This window comes from Hemiscyllium ocellatum, chromosome 7 (assembly GCF_020745735.1).
Source record: "Hemiscyllium ocellatum isolate sHemOce1 chromosome 7, sHemOce1.pat.X.cur, whole genome shotgun sequence".
In the NCBI taxonomy this organism is placed as follows: domain Eukaryota; kingdom Metazoa; phylum Chordata; class Chondrichthyes; order Orectolobiformes; family Hemiscylliidae; genus Hemiscyllium; species Hemiscyllium ocellatum.
The window spans coordinates 45,337,677-45,362,594 of NC_083407.1; the positions used below are offsets into that span (position 1 = coordinate 45,337,677).

The window sequence follows — 24,918 nt, forward strand, 5'->3', positions numbered from 1 at the left end:
ATAACAAAAAGCAATGGTCCCAAAACAGATCCTTGTGGTACACCGCTAGTAACTGCGCTCCAAGATGAACATAATCCATCAACTACTACCCTCTGTCTCCTTCCAGCCAGCCAATTCCTAATCCAAACCTCTAATGTATCCTCAATGCCATACCTCCGAAGTTTTAGCATTAGCCTACCATGGGGAACCTTATCGAACGCCTTACTAAAATCCATATACACAACATCTACTGCTTTACCCTCATCCACTTCCTTAGTCACCTTCTCAAAGAACTCAATAAGGTTTGTGAGGCACGACCTGCCCTTCACAAAACCATGCTGGCTATCCCTGATCACGTTGTTCCTACACAGATGTTCATAAATCTTATCCCTTACCATTCTCTCTAAGACTTTGCCCACCACTGAAGTCAGACTCACTGGCCTATAGTTACTAGGGCTATCCCTACTCCCTTTCTTGAACAATGGGACCACATTCGCTATCCTCCAGTCCTCTGGTACTATTCCCGTAGACAATGACGACATAAAAATCCAGGCCAATGGCTCTGCTATCTCCTCCCTAGCTTCCCATAGGATCCTGGGGTAAATGCCATCAGGCCCAGGAGACTTATCTATATTCATCCTTTCCAATATTCCCAAAACCTCCTCCCTGCATATTTCCAGGGCATCCATTCTAATTATTTGTGATTCCATATTCACATCAGCAACAGTGTCCTGTTCCTGAGTGAATACTGATGAAAAGTACTGATTTAATGTCTCTCCAATCTCCTCCGCCTCCACACACAACTTCCCACTACTATCCTTGACTGGACCGATACCTACCATAGTCATCCTTTTATTCTTGACATACCTATAGAAAGCCTTTGGGTTTTCCCTAATCCTACCAGCTAAAGACTTTTCATGTCCCCTTCTCGCTTCTCTTAGCTCCCTCTTTAGATCCTTCCTGGCTACCTTATAACACTCAATCGCCCCAACTGAACCTTCACGCCTCATCTTTACATATGCCGCCTTCTTCCCTTTCACAAGGGACTCCAATTCCTTACTAAACCACGGCTGCCTCACAAGGCCCTTTACACCATGCCTGACTGGTACATACCTATCGAGGACACGCAGTAGCTGCTCCTTGAACAATCCCCACATCTCATTAGTGTTCTTCTCTTGAAGCCTGTTTTTCCAATCCACACATCCTAAGTCATGCCTCACTGCATCATAATTTCCCTGCCCCCAGCTATAGCTCTTGCCCTGCGGCGCACGATTATCCCTCTCCATCACTAAAGTAAAAGTCACCGAGTTGTGGTCACTGTCCCCGAAGTGCTCACCTACCTCCAAGTCTAACACCTGGCCTGGTTCATTACCTAGAACCAAATCCAATATAGCCTCCCCTCTTGTTGGCCTGTCGACATATTGTGTCAGGAAACCCTCCTGCACACATTGTACAAACACCGACCCATCTAATGAACTCGAGCTATAGCTCTCCCAGTCAATATCTGGGAAGTTAAAGTCCCCCATAACAACCACCCTGCTACCTTCACTCTTTTCCTGAATCATCCTCGCAATATTATCCTCTACTTCTCTAGGACTATTAGGAGGCCTGTAGAAAACACCTAACAGGGTGACCTCACCTTTCCTATTTCTAACCTCAGCCCAAACTACCTCAGATGGCAAGTCCTCTTCCATCGTCCATTCCACTGCTGTGATACTGTCTTTGACAAGTAATGCCACGCCTCCCCCTTTTTTACCCCCATGTCTGATCCTACTAAAACATTTGAACCCTGGAACGTGCAACAGCCATTCTTGTCCCTGTTCTACCCACGTCTCTGTAATGGCCACAACATCGAAGTCCCAGGTACCAACCCACGCTGCAAGTTCACCTACCTTATTCCTTATACTTCTGGCATTGAAGTATACACACTTCAATCCACCTTTCTGGTTACAGGCACCCTCCTTAGAGATCGCTGCATTATTCCTAACTTCCCTACACTCAAGGTCCTGTACCCTAAAGCTACAGTCCTGGTTCCCATGCCCCTGCAGAGTTAGTTTAAACCCTCCCAAAGAGCACTAGCAAACCTCCCCCCAAGGATACTGGTGCCCCTCAGGTTCAGGTGTAGCCCATCCTTTTTATAGAGGTCCCACCTTCCCCAGAAAGGACCCCAGTTGTCCAGAAACCGGAATCCCTCCCTCCTGCACCATCCCTGTAGCCACGCATTTAACTGCTCTCTCTCCCTATTCCTCGACTCTCTATCACATGGCACGGGTAACAAACCAGAGACTACAACTCTGTTTGTTCTAACTCGGAGCTTCCAACCTAGCTCCCTGAAAGCCTGTCTGACATCCTCACCCTTCTTCCTACCTATATCGTTGGTGCCAACGTGGACCACGATCTGGGGCTGCTCCCCCTCCCCCTTAAGGACCCGGAAAACACGATCAGCGACATCACGTACCCTTGCACCTGGGAGGCAACATACCAAACGTGAGTCCCTGTCGCCCCCACAAAACCGTCTGTCTGTACCCCTCACTATTGAGTCCCCAAGAACAATTGCTCCACCTTTCTCCACCCTACCCTTCTGAGCAACGGGGCCAGGCTCCGTGCCAGAGGCCTGAACCTCGTTGCTTGCCCCTGGTAAGTCATCCCCCCCACAAGTATCCAAAACGGTATACTTGTTCTTGAGGGGAATGACCGCAGGGGGTCCCTGCACTGGCTTCCTCCTCCCACTCCCCCTCACTGTCACCCATCTATCTTGAACTTTCGGAGTAACTACTTGCCTAAAGCTCCGATCTATGACCTCCTCTGCCTCCCGAATGATCCGCAGTTCATCCAACTCCAGCTCCAGTTCCCTAACACGGGTTTGGAGGAGCTGGAGATGGGTGCACTTCTTGCAAGTGTACTCAGCAGGGACGCTAATGGCTTCCCTCACCTCATACATGTTGCAAGAGGAACATTGCCCTCTCTGCACTGCCATCCCTCTAAAAGTAAGCTTTCCTTAAAAACAACAAAAACCAACTAAATCCAAAGAAACAAACAAGGAAAATGCAGCACTTACCCGCTAGTCACAATTGGTCTTATTATTAGGTTAGAGGAGGTGGAAGGGTGGGAGGCACTACTCGTTGCAAGCAACGAGGCACTTACATTACTGAAAAAATGATCATTTGTATTTTTGAAGAGCTATAATTTTAGCATTTTATTCTTTTAATTGATATAGTGAGTGGAAATATTTGAGGGCCATGACTGAGAATAAAACAAAAAGTTTAGCACTGTAAGCATCCAAAACAATAGTAATGTAACAGAAACTGGTATTAAATATGAAATTCACACTGTATTTCTGAAACAAAAATCTGAGTCTATATTGATGGAGTCCAAATTTGAAACAAATATATTCAAACCTTTCATATTAAGCATTGTGTACAGTCCAGGAGACTAGTTTTGCAGGAAAATTAAAAATCCAAAATTTGTACGTGACCTCGTTTCAGAATTTTAAAAAAATGATGGCATATAAGCTGTTGTAACAACATATTGCTATCACTGTAATATATTATTTATTACAGCACTTTGCCACATCTCTTGTATCTAAAAACATGGCATATGGAATGAAGTGTTTTGAAATAATTAACTAGTCAAACATTAGGGACATGAGACATATCAAGTAAATGCTGTAAGAATGCAACAAGTCAGTATATCAGCCTTTGCAAAGAAAAAGAATATGGATTGGCAGTTTAGATGTGTATCTTGCACCAAAACTGAAGGATAGCTGAATAAAGATTAAAAATAAAAATAAAAGATGGGATAATCAAGTGTTAAACAATGACAATGTCTGTGTTAAGTAACCTGCAAACTGCTTGGTAGAAAATGGATTGTTCTAAAGGATCTTGCACACTTGCTTTTTTTCTGTTATTTTTACAGGTCAAAAATGAGAGAGAAAATGCTTGGGTCGAGGAAGAAGTGTGGAGGATGGAAATTTACCTTTTCTTTGGAATTCTGGGCATTGGCATGCTTTCACTGCTTGCTGTGACCTCATTGCCATCAGTGGCAGGTTCTCTGAACTGGAGAGAATTTAGTTTCATTCAAGTAAGATTTTTTTTTAAAAAATGAATCTATGTTTCCACTAACTCCATATTTTATCAGTGAAGTTAATTGTGAACATAAATAGTAGAAATATATTACACAGCCTCTTAAGCCTGCTCCACCATTCAATAAGATTGTGTTTGATCTATTTTGTTTCAAACTCTGTATTCCCATCTGCCAATCACCTTTGATTCCCCTGTCTAGCAATTTATCCACTCCTATTTTAAAGATATTCAATTGTATCTATCTCCACAGGTAGAGAATTTCAAAGTCAGGAAACCCACTAAGAGAAAAGAAATTCTTCCCTTTTCTGTCCTGAAAGGGTGACCCCTAATTTTAGGTGTTCCCCAATTTTGGGTTGACCCACAAAGCCTTTCCATGCTCACTTTGTTGAGACCACTTAGGATGTTGTCATACACTCCAGTGGAAGCAAATAAAAGTTGTCCATCTTCTCCTACAGATAACCCACTCATTCCAGGTATCAATCTAATGAACATCCTCTGGAGACTTCCAATGCATCTACATCCTTCCTTAAATCAGGTGGCCAAAACTGCATGCAGTGTTTGAGATGTTGTCTCCGTAATGCCCAGTATAACTGTGACTTTTATGTTCAATTCCTCTGATATTAGAGTGGATCATTCCATTTGGGGCCTTGGTTACTTGCTGTACCTGCTTATTACATTGACACCTGCACCAGATATATTGTTAGGCTGAAAGTACTTCATGGGTTCCTTAAGGTCTGATCAAAACAAGAAGACAAATGCATTTTGATATAAAGTAAATGTATTGGCTTGATCAGTTTTTGATTTATGCAAACTGAGTAAACCTATTAGCTTAATCTACTTTAAACATATTCAACAAGCCTTCTAACTGTTGGTAATTCTGGGCAACAGCTGGCACTTGTAGCTCTATCTTGGATTCCACAGTATCAGTCTGCAGACCCCAGTCCAATGCTGAAAATCCAGGGCTTTGGTCTCACGGGCCTGGTCTGATTGGAAAGACCCACATGAAGGATGGTATCCCTGCAATTAATATTATTCTGAATGTAAGGTTAAGTGCTGAATCTCCATTTTGTAATAACCTCAATACTTTCCAGCCTTCAAAAATATCTGGAAAATAAATCTAGGTGGCTCTATGTAGACTACACAAGCAGACAGTATTCATAGACTCCACAAGGTTGGGCAGCTACCCCCCCCCCACCAGTAGTCAAAACAGACTGTTTTTGCATTCGATCTACTTTACATGTACTTTTGCACTTCTGTAGTTCAGTGTCATGTCTGATTAACCGCTAATGATGTGGTTTGAATATATCATTTTTGAGCCTAACACAACACTAGAGCATCTAAATACCTCTGTACCTCGGAATACTGCAGTTATTCTCCACAGAAGTAATACTCTGCTATTTATTATTTTTTCCTGCCAAATTGAACAGCAACTGCTTTTCTCATTATTATACACCATCTGCCAGTTTTGTTTTTAGCCCATTTGCCCTATCAATGTCTGTCTGCATCTTCCTTATGACTTCTTCAAAACACTTCCTTTTCCTACCTACCTTAATGTTGTGTGGAAAACTAACACCAACTCATCGACTACCTTATTTTAAAGCCTCTTTTAAAACCTAAGGATGAACTCCATCTGGATATGGAGATTTGTCAGCCCATAGCTCAAGAAATTTGTTAAGTTCCACAGTCCTTTCCAGTGCCAGATTTTCAACTATTCTGGAAAAAAATCATACCCCCTATAGTGAAGATAAAAGCAGCACATTTAATTCCCTCCACCGTTTTCTTATTATCAACTATTAACCCACTATATTCACTTTAAAGGATTATTATTCACTTTATGTTTTCCCTGAATATAAAACTTTTCCTGTAGAATCCCTTTGCTATGTTTTAAATTTTAATTTCTTCCTGCTGATGACCCTTAGTCTTTTTCTGCCAATAATGTGACCTGCCAGTCATTTTTGTGCAATAGTATGTTTTCTCCTCAAGTTTATTACTTTCCTTAAGAACTATTGTTAACCATAAATGGTTGGTCATCCTTTTAGAATCTCTTGATAATAGGCACTATTATCGAGTCTTCTGAAATGTCCCCTTCTTTCTGTGTTTTCTATTGATCTAACCCCTTGCCTAGAATACTGTTTACTTCAGTTAGATCACCATTTCATACCAAGATAGTTACCTTTATTTAGGTTCCAAAACCAGCTGCTCAAGGAATGCTTTTGAGTTGCTATGAAAGCTTCATCTTATAAGACTGCCAATCTGACTATTCCAATTTCTACGTAAAGTCACTTATGATTCTCGCCATTTTCTTTTCACAAGCATTCAGCATTTCTTCGTATATACTTTGTCTCATATTGTGGTTAGTGTAGATTTATCCACAAAATGTCATGTTGGACATTTGTTGTTAAGATACCAGCAACTATCACTGGCTGTTTGTAATGTAAAACATTTGTACTAATTCTTTTATTATTATTTGAAAGTTGAGAGTAATTTTGCTAATTTACGAACTACATACTAACAATTACCACCTGTTAGTTTCATTTTCTAGTTCTGGCAGAAATTCAGTTGTGAAACAATTGAGTCTTTTGATTTCCTTCATGTATGACAGCATTTGATTAACATTAATTGCATTTCTGAATTCACTGTCTTTTGTCAAGGACAGGAAAAGAAAACCATCTTTGTGGTAGAAACCAGAAAATTTATAACACAAGCCATTCAGCAAATCATTGTTTACGTCTAGCTAGTAAATTTATAAACTGTAGTGACATAATGTCCAGATTTGTGGTAAGTGCAATCATTAGTAATTTTTTTCGAAGCAATGATGCATTTTGTTTGCTCCTTGACAGTATTTTTCTACTTTCGATTGTTTTAATAGTTGAATCAGTGGATTACATAACTTAAAGGATTCAGAAAGCTTTCAGCTTTGTCTCTTAAAAGTGAGCTTCTTAACAGTCAAAACTGGGTTCCAGAATTTGAACACATGATCTTAATTGACAATTCAGTGTCATACTAAAAGAATGCTCTCTGAAACATTTAAACCAAGGTCCCATTTGCCTTTTTAAGTGGATGTAAATTATGCCATGGCAGATTCAGAACAGCCATGAGGAGGAATTACTTCTCTCAAAGGGTTGTGAATTCACTACCCCAGCCTGTGGCAGATGTCTGGACACTGAATAAATTTGAAGAGATACAGAATTTTGATTAGTGACAGGTTATGAAAAGCAGGCAGGAAAGTGGAGGTCAGACTGAGATTACATCATCCACAATTATATTAAATGGTGGAACATACTAAGCGGAATTTTCTACTCCTGTGCCTGGTTATGTTCTTATCCTCTGGTACTAATTTTAAGTATTGTGGTTCTGTGCCCTCAGCCAGTGTCAAACTTTGTGGGCCTATTCATGCACAAAGCTATAATCCTATACACAGTGATTACAACATTACAAAAGTATATTGGTGAATTATAATGCAGCAAGTGAAACAATACTTACAATGTAATGCCAGCATTAAATAGAAAGGTATGCATGAAGCTATTAATATTAGAAGTGCATACTAAAAGAATGTCCAAGCTTGATAAATGAAGTACTTATTCATTTGTAAAAATTGGAATGAGATTCTTTTAACCAATTGAAACTTAATTGCTTTTCAGTCAAGATTTGGAAGCGCTGCATTGGTGATCAGTACGCTACACACACTGACGTTTGGATGGTCTAAAGCCTTCGATTCAGCCCAATACAAATTCTACCTGCCACCTCCCTTTACAATTGCTCTCATTGTGCCTTGCATGGTGCTTGTGGCCAAAGTATACCTGTTCCTTCCTTTTGTCAATCGCAAACTAACACGAATCAGACGTGGCTGGGAAGCTAATCGCCAAGTGAAGTTCTGCCAGGATGGTGATGCCAGCCAATTTTCAAATGACCATGCAGAGAACACTAGCATCGTTTAAGTACTATCTCTGCAGAATCTCATTTTTTGAAAATTTGCAGTTTTCCCAATTGAAGCACTAATTCTATTTCTAGAGTATTTTATAAGTTATAAATAAAAGCTGACATGCTTGTTAAAGAATAGTATCTGCATTTCTAATTTTTTTTAATGCTTCGTACAGAAAGAATTGTTGACATTTTATTCATTACCTACATGGGTAGTAATCTAAAATGCCACTTATTAGGATGAATAGTTTTTAAATGGGTCAATATTGTGGCAGTTTTTAATGTCACTCAATTGTTCAGAAGAATGTTCAGTATATGCAATAGTACAGAAGGACAAGTATCAAGACAATAAATAGCTGTAAACACGTGAGCTTGGTGCATCTTCACAGTGAATCCATAAGATTACAAGACCCAAAATCAAAAGGTGCCACATTAAAAAACCACTGCATTCTATGATAAGTCTTACATATTCACATTTCCTCTAAGCCCAATAGAAGACATTGAGTTCAAGTCATTGAATTCTGAACATTAACTGTTTCTGTTTGCAAAGGAGCTACCCAAGCCTGCTGAGCTTTCAGCTAGGTTCAGTTAAGCAGAACTAAGCTAACTTAGCTCTTCCACCTCCAATGGCAGGGGGAACACCCAAGTTGTTCATATTAAACAGCACAGTGGTTAGCACTGCTGCCTCACAGCGCCAAGAACCCGGGTTCAATTCCTGCCTCAAGCGACTGTCTGTGTAGAGTTTGCACATTCTCCCTGTGTCTGCATGGGTTTCCTCCACAGTCCAAAAATGTGCAGGTTAGGTGAATTGGCCGAGCTAAATTGCCTATAGTGTTAGGTGAAGGGGTAAATGTAGGAGAATGGGGTCTGGGTGGGTTGCGCTTCGGTGGGTCGGCGTGGACTTGTTGGGCCGGAGGGCCTGTTTCCACACTAATCTAATCAAACTTGGTGATGCAGTCAATAAGTTAGTGTCAAACTATCTCAATAACTGCATCAAATTATTTTGAGTAAGCAAGTTTCAATATCAAAACTGCAGAGGGTAGTCTATGGTTACTCCACAATTTAGTGACATTCTGGATAAAAGCAAAACACTGCAGATGCTGAAAATCTGAAATAAACACAATGCTAGAGAAACACAACAGGTTGAGCAGCACCTGTGGAGAGGAATAGATTTAATATTGAATCCACTATGAGTTCAGAATGGGAGTTAGAGGTGGGGCGGACTGAGAATGCATGCAGGCACTAGGCAGGGACATTAGAAGAGTTTCTGGTGGGGAAAGTAAGGAATCCATATGACTCCTACCTTTACCTACATTAAGTGAATAAAATGTATTTCCTTTGTGTAATGTTTTGGAATGTCAAGGGTGTGTAACAAACTGTGCTTTTCACGGACTTTTAATGGGGTGGAGACAATTTAATAAACTTCATACTTTTATTCAATCCCACCATTAAAATTTACATTGAATTTAATTCCATTTATTTGAAAAAATATGAGCAGTACTTGACAACAACATACACAGTTGCGACATTTCAACTCCATTATTCAACGCCATTAAAATAAGACTGTGGTCTCCAGCCTCTTTCAGAATTGACCTGTAACCAATCATAAGCAAGTGGCGGTTCCAATTTTCTAATTAATTGCAGGGAAAGTATATAGTTATAGCTCAATCTTTTCTAAGGCAAAACACCATGGAAGAGATTATTAGGCTAGCCAAATTAAAATGCACCTTTCTACTGTCAACATTAACAGAAAATAACTTTATTTATATGTTGTGGCATCTTTTGGATTCTTGAACAAGTTTCAACATATTCTGAAGAATATAATATTCAAACTCATTAAAATTATTTAAGATTTGGCACATTCTGGTTAAATCACCATAATACTACAGGGTTCTTTTTGAACTTTTCATAATCTTCTCTCTTGAAATAAGCAAGTTCTGTTTCATGGGCTGAAAAATAAAGAGACAGATGTGAAGATCTTTATGATTTTTAACAGATTTTTGTTTAGCTCAAAACTGTAACTGAGAAAATCCACTTGTATTTATATCTTTATGGTTAATCCTATCACTGAATTATCCAACAGGAGACAGTGGACAGTAATCAGAGGTAAAAACAACAAAAAAAGATTCATTAGCTTGTATCTATAGGAATGTTGAGATTAATTGCACAACACATTCTATCCCAAATAATATCAGCCAACTTTGAATGGATTAACAACTGAGCCCAGATCCTGAGATCCAGTGTATGTGTAGCTGAAAGTGTATTTTACTATTGTAACTATAAATTGGAGAAACTTCAAACATTTTTTTGACTGGCTGTTATAATCAATTTGGATTCGTAGATTTGAAACAAAAGTGCAATGTCAAATTCCTTCATTAGTTCATATTGCAATCTCATCCAATATGCATGTTGAACATAAGTCGACAAAAATAAATAATACTGCAACTCTTCGGTCTTAAAGGTTTAATACATAATATTGTCTATAAATGGATGGAAGTTTTTTCACTGAGCTGGAAGGTTCATTTTCAGACGTTTTGTCACCATACTAGGTAACATCAGTAAGCCTCCGGTGAAGCACTGGTGGTATGGTCTGCTTTTTTTTTAAGAAAAAGCGTTTAGGTTTTCTTGGATCAGTAATGTCGTTTCCTATTCTTTTTCTCAGGGGTGGTAATGGACTCCCAAGTCAATCCAAGCCACCAGGATACATGAACATTAACAAGTCACAAAAAGATATGACCCACTCTCACTAGTGTCCTTAAATACAGATGAAGATGGGACAACACATCCATCCCAGGAGAAGCCAAACAGAGACACGTACAAGAATTCCTGGAAGCGTGGCACTCCAACTGGAATTCTATCAACAAAACATTGACTTGGATCCCATTTACCACCCCCTGAAAAAAAAGAACAGGAAAAGACATCACCAACCCAAGGAAACCTAAACACAAATAAAAAGCAGGCCATGCCACAAGTGCTTCACTAGAGGCTCACTGATGATGTTACCTAGTATAGTGATGAAACATCTGAAAACTAACCTTTCAGCTCAGCAAGCAAACTTATATCCAGAACCTCAACATGAGCTACAAATCCTCTCAAAACTCGCTAACACCTATGGGCACGTTACGCTAAAACTGGCCAGAAAATGGGAAAACAATGCCATCTGAGAGTGCCATCTGCAAACAGCTGTACTTCCTGCATGAATGCGGAGGGAAAAAGGCACTACCTAAATGTCTTAAATACAAACTTCCCCATAATACCCCACTAGCCAAAAGGAATAGCAGAGCAAAAAGGCTGCAGAATGCTGAGAGAAATGATTAATGATGCCCACAACAGACTCCATAAATACAACCAGGAAACTCCATGCCAAAAAATAACTTTACTCACTAATGCAACAGACCATGAATGGACAGACAGTACAACAGCTATAGACATTAGACAGTGACAACACAGAAAATGAAAAAACTAAACCTGCAGAAAAACTTACACAAAATAACAATACAGACAACACAGAAGCATGGATAAGAAACTTCTGACCAACCCTTAACAGACACTGAAAAAGCCGTTTAGTAAGAGGATTAAATTATAACTTCCAGGATGTGGACAAGAAAGATTTCTTAGCAGCATTAGAAACAACACAAAGCCAATTGACTCAGAAGAAATCCAGCAAACTGTCAGACAGACAGTCGTACCAACATTAAGCAGGAAACAGGAAGGAAACACACTCAATATATAAGAAAGGAAAGCACTAGAAGGACTCAAAAAATATAAAAATATTGTTATCCTACTGCAGACAAAGAATGCTAGACAGTGATTTTAAATCAAAGAGACAAATTGAGGAAGCAAATGCACTGCTTGCAGATACCAACACTGACCAATAAGTGGTGATAGACCTGACCCCACAACTAGAGAACAGAATCGCAGCCCTACTCAAAACACTCAGAAATCTGGAGAAAAAAATAAGACCGACTTCCAAAAAATGAAACCAGACAGATCCATCACACCACACTTCTAGGATTACCCAAAATTCACAAACCAGGAGCCCCCCTCAGGCACATAGTCTCGCTACCTGGAACACCAACTTACAGATTAGCCAAGGAGCTACACCAAAAACTAAAACACTTAGTAGAAGACTCACACCATTCCATCCACTCCACCCAAGAATTCTGAAGACCGAAGACACCAAGACAGAAGAGGACAAAATAATGGTCTCCTTTGACATAAAAGCTCTATTCACACCCATCAATATCAACCTGGCCAAGGAAACACTGACTACATCATTAGAAGACCCAAAAACACATACACCAAACACCACCAACTTCATCAGCAAGAACAGTATCGTCAAGCTGGTGATCTATGCCTTACCACACACTTCACCTTCAACAACAAAACCTAAAGACAAACCAACGGAACACCTATGTGATCTCAGATATCAGGGTTCTTAGCAGAGACAATAATGCAGAGAAACAAACAGTTCTGCCAACCATCCAACTCAAACTTTGGGTCCATTACGTGGATGACACTTTGGTCATCGCAAAACGAAACAAGTTAGAGGAAAGCTTAAAGACCATCAATAATATGCTTACTAGCATAAAATTCACTAAAGAGGAGGAAAACAATAACAAACTGCAATTCCTAGATGTCACAGTAGAGCCAAAAGCCAATGGGGAACTTCAAACCAGTGTCTACAGGAAAACAACACATACAGACCAAAGCATTCATCCCAATGTCCACAAATGGAGCTGCATTAGAACATTATTTCAATGAGCCACTACACACTGCAGCATAAAAGGAACTAGGAGGAAGAGAAGAAAATCACCTATACAGTGTATTTAAAAAAGAACAGGTACCCAATGAACACAGACTGCCGATTTCTCAGCAACAAACCTAAAGAAACACACAAAAACGTATTCAGAAACCCTAGCCACTCTCCCCTACATCAAAAGACATTTCAGAAATGACTGCCAGACTGCTCAGACCTCTTAGCATCATGGTAGCCCACAAAGCCACCAATACACTAAAACAGCAACTAATGAACTTGAAAGATCCTATACAGACAACAAGCAAAACTAATATAATTTACAAATACCTTGCAAGAACTCTAACAAACACTTCATTGAAGAAACCATCAAAAAAAAAAGCCACCACGATATATGAACATCAATTAGCACAAAAAGACATGACCCACTCTCGCTAGTATCCTTACATACAGATAAGGACACCGTTTCAACTGGGACAACACATCCATCCTAGAACATGCCAAACAGAGACACGTGTGAGAATTCCTAGAAGCATGTCACTCCAACCAGAACTCTACCAACAAACACATCAACTTGGATCCCACCTACCATCCCCTGAGAAAAAGAACTGGAAGTGACATCGCCACAGTAAATGATGTCACCACAGGAAATGACGTCACTAACCCAAGGAACCCTAAACACAAAAAGCAGGCCATACCACCAGTACTTCACCAGAGGCTCACTGATGATGTTAACTAGTGTTGTGACAAAACCTCTGAAAACGAACCGTCTAGCTCAGCAAGCAAACTTACATCCAGAATCTCAACACTCGCTATTGTCTCTAAATCTTAAATCAGCAACAAAATTGAGAAATGGAATTTAGAACAAATAGTTGGCAACCTTAGAATTCACAACAAACTGAAATTTCATTTGAGTTGAGTATCCTGGAATCTACAACATGTACCAACAAATAAATTTAAAGCAATCAAATTTAAATTACTGACAAAAAGATACTTCACTGAGCTGTTCGATTCTACCTACCTACTATGGAACTATCTTTTACATTTACTGTGCATTTCTTTGTGAACAGAAATTTATCTTCACTATTTTGGCAAATGTTGGGGTTTGGGTTTTATTAGTGTTCCAGCTTTCACGTAGTCAAAATGTAGATTCTTATTGAAATTTTGAAATGCTTATTGCATTTAAGTGTGGAGTTACTCCAATTGCTGGTGTAGGAATGTAAAAACTGCTTTCTGCGTCCGATATTCTTAGAACAAATTTTTTTTTACTAAATACAAACTAATTAGAAAGCAATTCTGAATGCAACAATATGTTCACCCAGATAAAATATGTCAGAAAGGTTTCCCAATCACTTACCCACTCCTGCTTCTTTCAGTGTGCTTGCCTCCTTTAATACAAGTTGATCATCGTTGTCTAAACTCACAACGAGATCATTTGTCTGAAAAATGGAAAATAAGTAGTACTGTCTTAGAACTGGACATGATAAAAGGCATATCGAGGTCCAGACAGCCCTTTAAATTCCTTATCAATAACATAGATTCAAAATTGAGATGGTGAGCATACAGACATGCGACAGCTTGACATCATTTTTACATTTCAATCAAGGCTTCCAAACACTTTCCATCACCATTCCTGGACACATTATCACACCAAGGAGACATATCCATCTGGGTGATAAATTTTGTCATAGAGGTTGAGAGAATGTGGCCCCGGATGGGCCAATGAATAAAACTTACTGCTAATTTTGCCCTTGCCCCCTCTCAGTTGAGTAAATCAAAATCTTCCTGTTGAACACCATTTGAAGTATAGAGGATAGCAAGGACATAAAATGCTGAGTGGAAAAATTTTAAATATCCATACTAGGGTGGCATGGTGGCTCAGTGGTTAGCACTGTTGCCTCACAGCGCCAGGGACCCAGGTTCAATTCCCGTCTCAGGCAACTGTGTGGAGTTTGCACATTCTCCCCATGTCTACGTGCCATTCACATATCTGTTGATGATAATGCTGGTAGGAATGATCACCAAATAATTCTCAGCACCAATGTGGTTTGCGAGAGTTTTGCTGTTTACACATATCTAACAGCTCAAAACTGGCCATCCAATATGGCACTTTAGTCCATTAGCAACAAGCCTGCATTCCATCCCATTACTTGGAATATTTATCACTTGTTTTATTAAATTGGGAATAACCCTGGTTGAATAAAGGGCACAGGGCAGCATGTTAACAGCAACACTAGACAAACTGAAAATGAGGCTTCAACCTGAGTGAAGCAATAGAACAGGCCTATATACATGTCAAACAGCAAAAGCAGCAAGACCTGAGCTGATAATTGATTTGATCCTGCAGTATGGTGAACAAAACTCCACAATTGTGTCATTGCAATCACGGACAATAATCAATTAAACAACTAACAGGAGGTAGTGGCTCCATAAACACCTTCATTCTCAATGATGGCAGAGACCTGCATGTCAGTGCAAAAGACGAGTTTAAAAACCCAGTGGATCCAACTCAACTTATTCCTGAAATACCCCCAAATGCAGATTCCAGTATATTTGTTTCGGTTCACATGATATCAATAGACAGTTACATACACTGTATAATGCACAGACCATGGCCTAAACAACATCTCAGTACTGAAGTCTTGTGTTGGTGAACTATCCCATGCTCTAAGTAAAGCTGTATCAATACAGCTACAGTGTGGTGTCCACTTGGCAAAATGGGAAATTGTCCAGGAGGCAAGACAAACCCAATTTCTCCAACTTATTCTCAATCTTCCAAATAACATTAGCCAACATTAACATATCAAGTGGCACTTTCTAATAACCTCCATTCCAATCTTCAGTTTGTATTCTACCAGTACCATTTAGCTACAGACATCACAGCCTTGTTTCAAACATGCAAAAGAGCTGAATGCGAGATGTCTGTTAAGTGTACCTGCCCTTGACATTAAGGCAGTATTTGATTATAAAGTTCAGTAGTCCTGATAAAATGAAATAAATGGGAATCTGGTGGAGACTCCAAAAGCTAGAGTTACACCTAGCACTAGGAAAAATAACTGTAGTGCTGAAAGTCGTAATGAGTTTCTCGAAGAAGTGTCAAAGGCCTAAACACCATCGCTGTTTTATCAATAGCTTTTGATCATAAGCTCAAAAATGCTGAAGCTTGATGATAGTTTGTCCAGTCCATTTGCAACTCTGGTAAGGAATAAGTCTGTGCCCACTTGGGCTTATAAACACCCACAAATGCTTCAGACAATGACTATTTTCAACAAGAGAGAACCTAACTATCTGCCCTTGACATTCAAGAGCTGAATTCCCAAATATACTGGGGTCATCACTGACCACGAATTTAACTGAGCCAGTCACATAAACACTGTGGCTACAACAGAACTTAAGCAATCTGTGGCTACGTGACTCAAAATAACATTTCTATCATCCATTTGGCACAGTCAGAGTCTGATGGAATAACCCCAACTTGCCTCGTTAAGTGTCACTCCAAAAACACGCAAACTCAACACAATCTAAAATGAAACTGCCTGCTTGTTGACATCATTCACTTTACATGGTCTGAAGAACACCAATGCTCATCTCAGTGACAATGGATGCTAACGATCCTCCTCAGCTGAACCACATGAATTACTTTGATACCTCTAGATGAGATGATTCAAAAGCATTCCTGCTTGGCCTCCCATATCCACACATTTAAGGTAATGTAATCCTCCGCTGCTTGCATTCTTCCTTATGCCAACACTTCTGTGCTCACTGACCTACAGTGGCTCCCAGTCAAAGAAAATATCAATTTTTAACATCGCAGCCCTGTTTCCAAATCATTGCATAACCTTGCCTGTCCCCATCCCTAAAAACGTCTCCAGCTCCACAATCCTCAGAGACATCTGTAGCATGTAATTCTGGCTCTTGAGCATTCCCACTTTTAGTTTCCACAAATGACAGCCAAGTCTTGAGATCGTGAAGCTCTTCTGAAAATCCCTGTTCTCTACCTTTTTTAGAATATTCCAAATAAACCTGTCTCTTTAATCAAACATTGGAATGTCTACCATAATATTATTTTAAGTGGTTCAAAGTTTAACTTTGCTTTATGATGTTCTTGTGATGTTTTGTTATGTCAAAGGTGCTTTATAAATAGGATGTTTTTAAACATTTCCTCCCTCCCCAAGTGCATAACTATCACAGCATCTATCATCTACAAGATCCATTACAACAACTCAAACTCAACAGCCAGGAGTCTGATGGAATAACCCCAACTTGCCTGCTTAAGCATCACTCCAAAAACACTCAAACTCTTAGTTAATTCAACAGCATCCACCCAAACTCAAAGCTATACTGCGTAAAAAAGACAAGAGAAGCGGTCGTACAGGAACTCCCATCACCTGGAAATTGATCTCCAGTTACATGCCATCCTAACTTAGGACTATATCACAATCCTTTCATAGTCACCAAGGTAAAATCCCAAAACTCTTGACTAACAAAACTATGGAAATACAAAGATTAGAGTGGTGCTGGAAAAGCACAGCGGGTCAGACAACATCTGAGGAGCAGGAAAATCGATGTTTTGGGCAAAAGCCCTTCGTCAGCCCCGATGAAGGGCTTTTGCCCAAAACATCGATATTCTTGCTCCTTGGATGCTGCCTGATCCGTTCTGCTTTTCCAGCACCACGCTAATCTTGACTCTAATCTCCAGCATCAACAGTGCCCACTTCTGCCTATGGAAATACAAATGCAATCAGAACATAGACCATCGAAAAGTACAGCACAGAACAGGCCCTTAGACCCACGATGTTGTGCCGAGACTTAATCCTAATGTAAAATATAGTAACTTAACCTACGTGCCCCTCAACTCACTGCTATCCATGTGCATATCCAGCAGTCGCTTAAATGTCCCCAATGACTCTGCTTCCACCACCACAGCTGGCAATGCATTCCGTGCATTCACAACTCTGCGTAAAGAACCTATCTCTGATGTCTCCTTTATACCTTCCTCCTAATATCTTCAAACTATGACTTCTCGTACCAGTCAATCCTGCCCTGGAGAAAAGGCTCTGGCTATTGACTATCTATTCCTCTCATTATTTTGTACACCTCGGTCAGGTCTCCTCTCTTCCTCCTCCGCTCCAGAGAGAAAAGTCTGAGCTTATTCAACCTTTCTTCATCCGACAAGCCCTCCAGTCCAGGCAGCATCCTGGTAAACCTTGTTTGCACCCTCTCCAAAGCCTCTCGTATCTTTCCATTAGTAGGACGACAAGAACTGGACACAATATTCCAAGTGTGGTCTCACCAGGGACTTGTAGAGCTGCAACAAAACCTCACGTCTCTTAAACTCTATTCCCCTGTTAATGAAAGCCAAAATGCCATATGCTTTCTTAACAAGCCTATCCACTTCGGTGGCAACTTTGAGGGATCTATGTACTTGCACACCCAGACCCCTCTGTTCCTCCATGCTGCCAAGAATCCTGCCTTTTTTCCTATTTTAGCATTCGAGTTCGACCTTCCAAAATGCAGTACTTTGCATTTATCCAGGTTGAACTCCATCTGCCATTTCTCAGCCCAGCTCTGCATCCTGTATGTCACGCTGCAGCCTGCAGTAGCCCTCTATACTATCGACGACACCTCCAATCTTTGTGTCATCTGCAAATTTACTAACCCACCCCTCAACCTCCTCCTCAAAGTCATTTATAAAAACTACAAAGAACAGAGGCCCAAGAACTGCGGGATCCCACTCAACACTATCCTCCAGACAGAATATTTTCCATCTACAACCACTCTCTGCCTTCTGTCAGCCAGCCAATTTTGAATCCAGATAGCCAAACCTCCCTGTATCCCATACTTCCTGACTTGATGAATGAGCCTACCATAAGAACCCTATCAAATGCCTTGCTGAAATCCATATACAACACATCCACTGCTCTACTGTCGTCAACCTGTCTTGACACATCCTCAAAGAACTCAACAAGATTTGTGAGGCATGACATGCCCCTCACAAAGCCATGCTGACTGCCTTTAATCACACTATACTTTACCAAATAGTCATAAATGCTATCCCTCAGAATTCTTTCCACAGCTTTGCTGACCGCAGATGTAAGACTGACTTGTCTGTGGTTGCCAGGGATTCCCCTATTACCCTTCTTGAAAAGTGGAACAACATTCGCCTCCTTCCAATCCTCCGGTACGACTCCCATGGAGAGTGAGGAGGTAAATATGCTCGCCAGCAGCTTAGCAACCTCCTTTCAAATTTCCCAGAGCAGCCTAGGATAAATCTGGTCTGGCCCTGGGGACTTATCAATCTTAATGTTTTCCAAAATTTCTAGCATACCAATTTCATCAATCTTGATCTGGTCATGACTGTATCCCAGCTCCTCTAAGTTTTCATTTACATTAAGTTCCCTTTCCTTGATGAAAACCGAAGCAAAAAACTCATTTAGGGCTTCCCTTATCTACTCAGACTCCACACACAAGTTCCCTCTGCTATCCCTGATCGGTCCAACCTTCTCCCTGATCCATTCTCTTATTCCTCACATATGAGTAAAACACCTTTGGGTTCTCCCTAATCCGTCTTTTGCCAAGCCTTTTTTGTGCCCCCTCTTGGCTCTCCTCAATCTATTTCTGAGCTCCTTTCTAGCAAGCCTGTCATCCTCTAAAGCTGTGCTAGATCCTTGCTTCCTCCACCTTACGTAAGCTGCCTTCTTTCTTTTGACGAGAAGTTCCTCTGTTCTCGTCATCCAAGGTTCCTTAATCTTACCTCTTCTTACTTGTCTCAGAGGAACAAATGTGTGCATCACTCGCAACAACTGCTCCATAAATAGTCTCCACATGTCTGCTGTGCCCTCTCTGTGGAACAACTGCTCCCAGTCTGTACTTCCCAATTCCTGTCTGATAACATCATAATTTCCTTTTCCCCAATTAAATACCTTCCCTCGGTAACTGCTCCTTTCACTCTCCAAGGCCATGCTAAACATGAGGCAGTTGTGATCACTTTCACCAAAGTGCTCTCCCACTGCGAGATCTGACACCTGTCCTGGCTCGTTGCCGAGCACCAAATCCAAAATGGCCTCTCTCCTCGTTGGTCTGTTAACATACGGAGTAAGGAAACCCTCCTGAACACACCTGACAAAAAAAAGGCTCCATCCAAACCATCTGCACTTATGAGGTTCCAGTCGATATTGGGAAAGTTGAAATCACCCATAACAACAACCCTGCTACTTTTGCATTTTTCCAGAATCTGCGTGCCTATGCGATCTTCAATCTCTACTGCTATTAGATGGTCTGTAGAAAACCTCCAATGCGGTGGCTGCTCCCTTGCTGTTCCTAACTTCTACTCATACTGGCTCAGTAGACAAACCTTCCTCAACAACTTTTGTTTCTGTAGCTGTGATGCACTCTCTGATTAGCAATACACCCTCTCTTCTTTTTCCACCCTCCCTGCTCGTTTTATATGTTCTAAACCCTGGAACATCAAGCAACCATTCCTGTCCCTGTGAAACCCACGTCTCCATTATGGCCACAACATTGTAGCTCCAAGTACTGATCCATGCTCTAAGTTCACCACTCTTATTCTGGACACTCCTTGCATTAAAGCAGACACACTAATTCACAAATGTGGTTCAACATTATCTTCACAAGGTCAATAGGTGATGGATAATAAATATAGATCACATGAAGATTACATCCCATAAATAGATAAAAGAAAAACCAATCACAAGTTTTTATTTCCTAATACTCATCTCTGCAGAGTTCTGGAAATGGTTTGCCTTTTAATGCTAACATTTGATCACACTATGAGATCGACTTATCTATGCTTATTTCAAATAAGCAGTCATTACAATATGCACAGAAAAATTAGTTGTCTTGAGGGGCTCTGATGACCATTTCATAAAAGTGAGGGGCATGGATATGGTAAATAGGCAAGGTCTTTTCCCAGGGTGCCCAAAACTAGAGGGCTAAGTTTAAGGTGAGAAGAGAAAGACATAAAAGAACTTAACAGGCAACTTTTTAAAAGGCAATGTGTGGTGCGTGTATGGAATGAGCTGCCAGAGGAAGAGGTGGAGGCTGGTAAAATTACAACATTTAAAAGGATTGGTATACGAATAGGAAGGATTTAGAGGGATAGGGGCCAAACACTGGCAAATGGACTAAATTTAGTTAGAAAATCTGGTTGGCATGGACACGTTAGATTGAAGGATCTGTTTTCTTGCTGTATATCTCTAGGACTCTAAAATGTCTACACGCCAAATTAGATTACAGTATAAATTTATCTAATGCATTACTTGATTAATTATATAGCGGAGTGTACTGTTCATTTTAGTTACAGTCCACACAAAAAAGCTGCTTGAAATTTGGAGAAACAAAAAAAAATAATGGGAGTAACCCATTGAGCTTGATCCACCATTCAATATGGTCGATCATCCATCTCAGTAGCCTGGTCTTTCTTTTGGCATATGCCCTTTGTCCTTTTAGCTCTAAGAACTATGTCTAACTCCTTCTTGAAAACATTCAATGTTTTGGCTTCAACCCTTCTTCTATGAAAGAAAATTCCCTCTCTGGGTGAAGAAATTTCTCCTCATCTCAGGCCAACCAGGTTTCCTTAAACTGTGACCCTCACTTCTGGAATCCATGATCATTGGCAACATCCTTCTTGCATTTACCTTGTCAAGTTCTGTTGGAATTTTGTAGGTTTCCCCCATCATTCTTCTCAACTCCAGTAAACATTATTCAAGGGATTTGAACAAGCTCAGACAATTTCAAGAAGGGCTTTAAATGGATCTTCAAAATGCAGGAAAGCAGTATTAACTGTATTCATTTCCCATACAACTAAAATTTGGGAATACCCGTATTAGATTAACAAATGTAAAAAGGGAACTCATATTGCAGATTACCAACGTGGCAATTAGAATACAAACATTTCTTACAAATATGTCAGAACAAGGTTAAGAACTGAACTAATGTCAAGACAAATACTTATCACATCTGCTGGATTACTTTTAGAACTGATATTGGACATTATAGATTATTAAAATTTAATTTTCATTTAAGCATCAGTTTATTATTCTTGAACATTTGTTGGAGCCTTGCACTTTCAGAAGTGAAAATAACATTTTTGCTTGAAGAGATGTTTAAAAAATAAATAGAGTGCTGAAAGAAATAGAAGGCTGAAACTACATTCCAAAAATTAGGATCAAAAGACTTAGTCTCTGATGAAAGAAATGGCAGAATAAGCCAAAGCAAAAACACTTCTAGAATTAAAATACTGTTGTGCATTTACAACAGGTAATTTGCCTACCCATAGGCAGCTTAGGAAATGATGTTATACATTGTCAACAAACAGAATGGTGTGTAAACGGCAAATTAATTTTCATGAAGTATAAAGTGATACATTTTGCTACAAAAATGAAAGAAAGAAACTACTACTTGGATAATAATAGACTAGATGGCATAGAGGAACAAAAGAGATCCAAGGACGCATAGTAGATACTGATAAAACCTTGATTTCTTTTTTGTATGAAATAGCCAATGTGTCCAAGAATGTAGCATTTTAAAACCTTAACACGTTTAAAACTGATCTAGGATCAGTTTACAAAATTGTTAGCTACCATGTATAAACAGGAAATACATATATATTATTTGTTTACATATTGCATATTCATTTAAATGATATGTAATAACTATATACTGCTTTTGTTTTTGTAAGATTCTAACATGAAAGGAAATGTTGATTTTGTATTATGTGCAATCAAGTGCACTAATTTTTTTGTTAGTGCATCACGGGCCACAACAACAGGTTGTTCTGCTATAACCCACGTTTCATTAATGCAAATTTGCTGTAACATGATTCACAAATTGGAAACACAGTTTCTAACGTGTATTGGCTGTAAAGTGATTACATCGCTAACACTTTAAGTGCTGTTTCTAAAGCGCAATTGTTCCATAACCCAAGGTTACAAAAGAATGCAACCATCGCATTATAGAAGAACAACCTTTAGCTGTTTAAAAAACAAAAACAAAATAAAAGGACTTCAATATTTGAATATACCTTTGCACCGTGTGCTTGGTGAATAATCTTTAATGTATCTGCGGAGAGATTGAAATTAGTAAAAGTTACTCTGTTCAGAAACAAAAAATTTTATCTGGATGATTCTGTGTCTGCTTTCTCAACCAGTGTTCAACACTCTATATTTTTCGTTCTCTATTCTTGTTTTCATCACCTAGTGAACCTGTAGTTAGATTTATTTGTCTGATCCTTTTGTCAACATGAAAATAATCTGGTTTATCCCTCTAAAGCTTGGGAAGAATCAAGCTGGCACTATAAACAGCTAGGGAATATCAGACTGGATCATATAGTAATAACTGAATTACTTGGCTGAATCATAATTACTCATACTTTCCTTCAAACAAGAGTGTTCAGAAAACTGAAACGCGAAAAGTACTGTTGCTTTGCAGCCTTCTTAACTCTTCTTGAACACAGTAGGCTGAAGGAAAATAATTATAACTAGAAAGAAGGCTGATAGCGGCCTAGCTAATATAGTATATAATATACATTATTAATGAGTTAGAGGGAAGACATAATTGCTAGTCATCTGCGACAGCAGGATCGTATAATACCATGACTAACACTACTCAGTCAAAAGAACAAAGAAAAATAGTTGAAAGACTGACTATTATAATGCTTGGCAATTATGCCTCATGGCCAGAAATATTCAAAGGTTATCTAGAGAATTATTGCGCAGAGGTTGATTGTCATACTCTACGAAACTTCAAAATCATTGAAATGTTAGTTAAGTGAAATCTAATGCACCAGATTTTCCAAGGAGTAGCATTCATAATCAAATTGACAGTTCCCTCTACTTTTATGATGGTAAGAAAGATCTCTGTATTTCAATCTTGGCTTCTTCAAAAATGCTTAGCATATCTTAAATCTAAGAAGTCTCTCATAGTGCAGGATAGTCAAGGGAAGTGAACCACGACTTTTCTTCACAGCATTAGTTGCAGTATTGTGAGATTTAAATGTCTAACAGCACAGACAACAGCCTTGTGAAAGGCAAAGTAGGCATGACATTAGGTGCATCCAGGGAGGTGGATAATCTGTGTTCGGTATTGGGGATGGGTTTGGGAGAGGTGCACTTGCTGAAAATGTGTTGCTGGAAAAGTGCAGCAGGTCAGGCAGCATCCAAAGAGCATGAGAATCAACGTTTCAGGCATGAGTCCTTCTTCAGGAATATTCCTGAAGAAGGGCTCATGACCAAAGCGTTGATTCTCCTGCTCCTTGGATGCTGCCTGACCTGCTGCGCTTTTCCAGCAAAACATTTTCAGCTCTGATCTCCAACATCTGCAGTCCTCACTTTCTCCCCGAGAGATGTACTTGGGCATGTGGCAATTTACCTAGGAGCTAGACTAGGCTTTAAACTGTCTAACATTTCCTGGGTAAGACATAACTTTCCTGCTGTGGAATCTCAGAGTTTAATAGATATTTCAAAGGGTTTGTTGCAACAATAGGGATTCCGCAGGTTACTGATGTACAATCCCCCACATCTGGCCACCAGAAAACCCAGACCATTATTATTAATGAAATCCTTACATAAATGAAACCATGTTCAATTCAGTTTTCTCATGATTAAAATGGCAGCTAAATGAAGCTATTTCAATTCAAATGCACATACCATAGGTGTATTTCTTAAAAGGTGGTGGAAGACCAGGTTTTGAAGATAAATCTGTGGAAAGCAAAGACAAACATTTCTAAATAACATTGATGCAGATTATCAAAAAAAAATCACATTTGGTTATGCTACAGCAGTTACTCAAAAATGATAAAAATATCATAACTTCACCTGAATGGGAACATGGCTAATTATAATTAGCACAAAGTAAATAGAAAGGTAATTGAATAGAGAAGAGTCATCAAGTAAGAAATCATACTCAAAACACAGGAGGACATTCAGCCCGTTCAGTCCATGTTATCTCATTCAGCAATCCAGTCATTCCTACCCTATACACCAGAAAATGTATTTGTCAAGATCCTTTCCACTTCCACCATCTTTTTAGGTTGTAAGATCCAGTTCATTAACACTCATTGCAAAAAACATTCTTCCTCACATCCATTCTGCATCACAAACCCAACAACTTAAATGCGTATCCTGTTGTACTTGCACCAATGCTAATGCATTAGCAAATGCA

General features: G+C 39.6%; 2 protein-coding genes across 5 annotated transcripts in view; one reads left to right on the forward strand and one right to left on the reverse strand.

The window, feature by feature from the left end:
• The window catches only part of LOC132817062 (metalloreductase STEAP3-like), a 54,209-nt gene extending 46,091 nt beyond the window's left edge, over positions 1-8,118 (forward strand). For both annotated transcript variants that reach the window (XM_060827153.1, XM_060827152.1), the window contains exons 4-5: positions 3,895-4,059; positions 7,703-8,118. In XM_060827153.1, the coding sequence (XP_060683136.1) occupies positions 3,895-4,059; positions 7,703-7,999 (462 nt within the window). In that variant the 3' untranslated portion in view covers positions 8,000-8,118. The remainder of the gene's footprint in view (positions 1-3,894; positions 4,060-7,702) is intronic.
• Positions 8,119-9,425: 1,307 nt separating this feature from the next.
• Positions 9,426-24,918, reverse strand: part of c7h2orf76 (chromosome 7 C2orf76 homolog) — a 29,109-nt gene continuing 13,616 nt past the window's right edge. For all 3 annotated transcript variants that reach the window (XM_060827854.1, XM_060827855.1, XM_060827853.1), the window contains exons 3-6: positions 24,405-24,455; positions 22,781-22,818; positions 14,096-14,177; positions 9,426-9,931 (exon numbers count right to left, since the gene is read on the reverse strand). In XM_060827854.1, the coding sequence (XP_060683837.1) occupies positions 9,855-9,931; positions 14,096-14,177; positions 22,781-22,818; positions 24,405-24,455 (248 nt within the window). In that variant the 3' untranslated portion in view covers positions 9,426-9,854. The remainder of the gene's footprint in view (positions 9,932-14,095; positions 14,178-22,780; positions 22,819-24,404; positions 24,456-24,918) is intronic.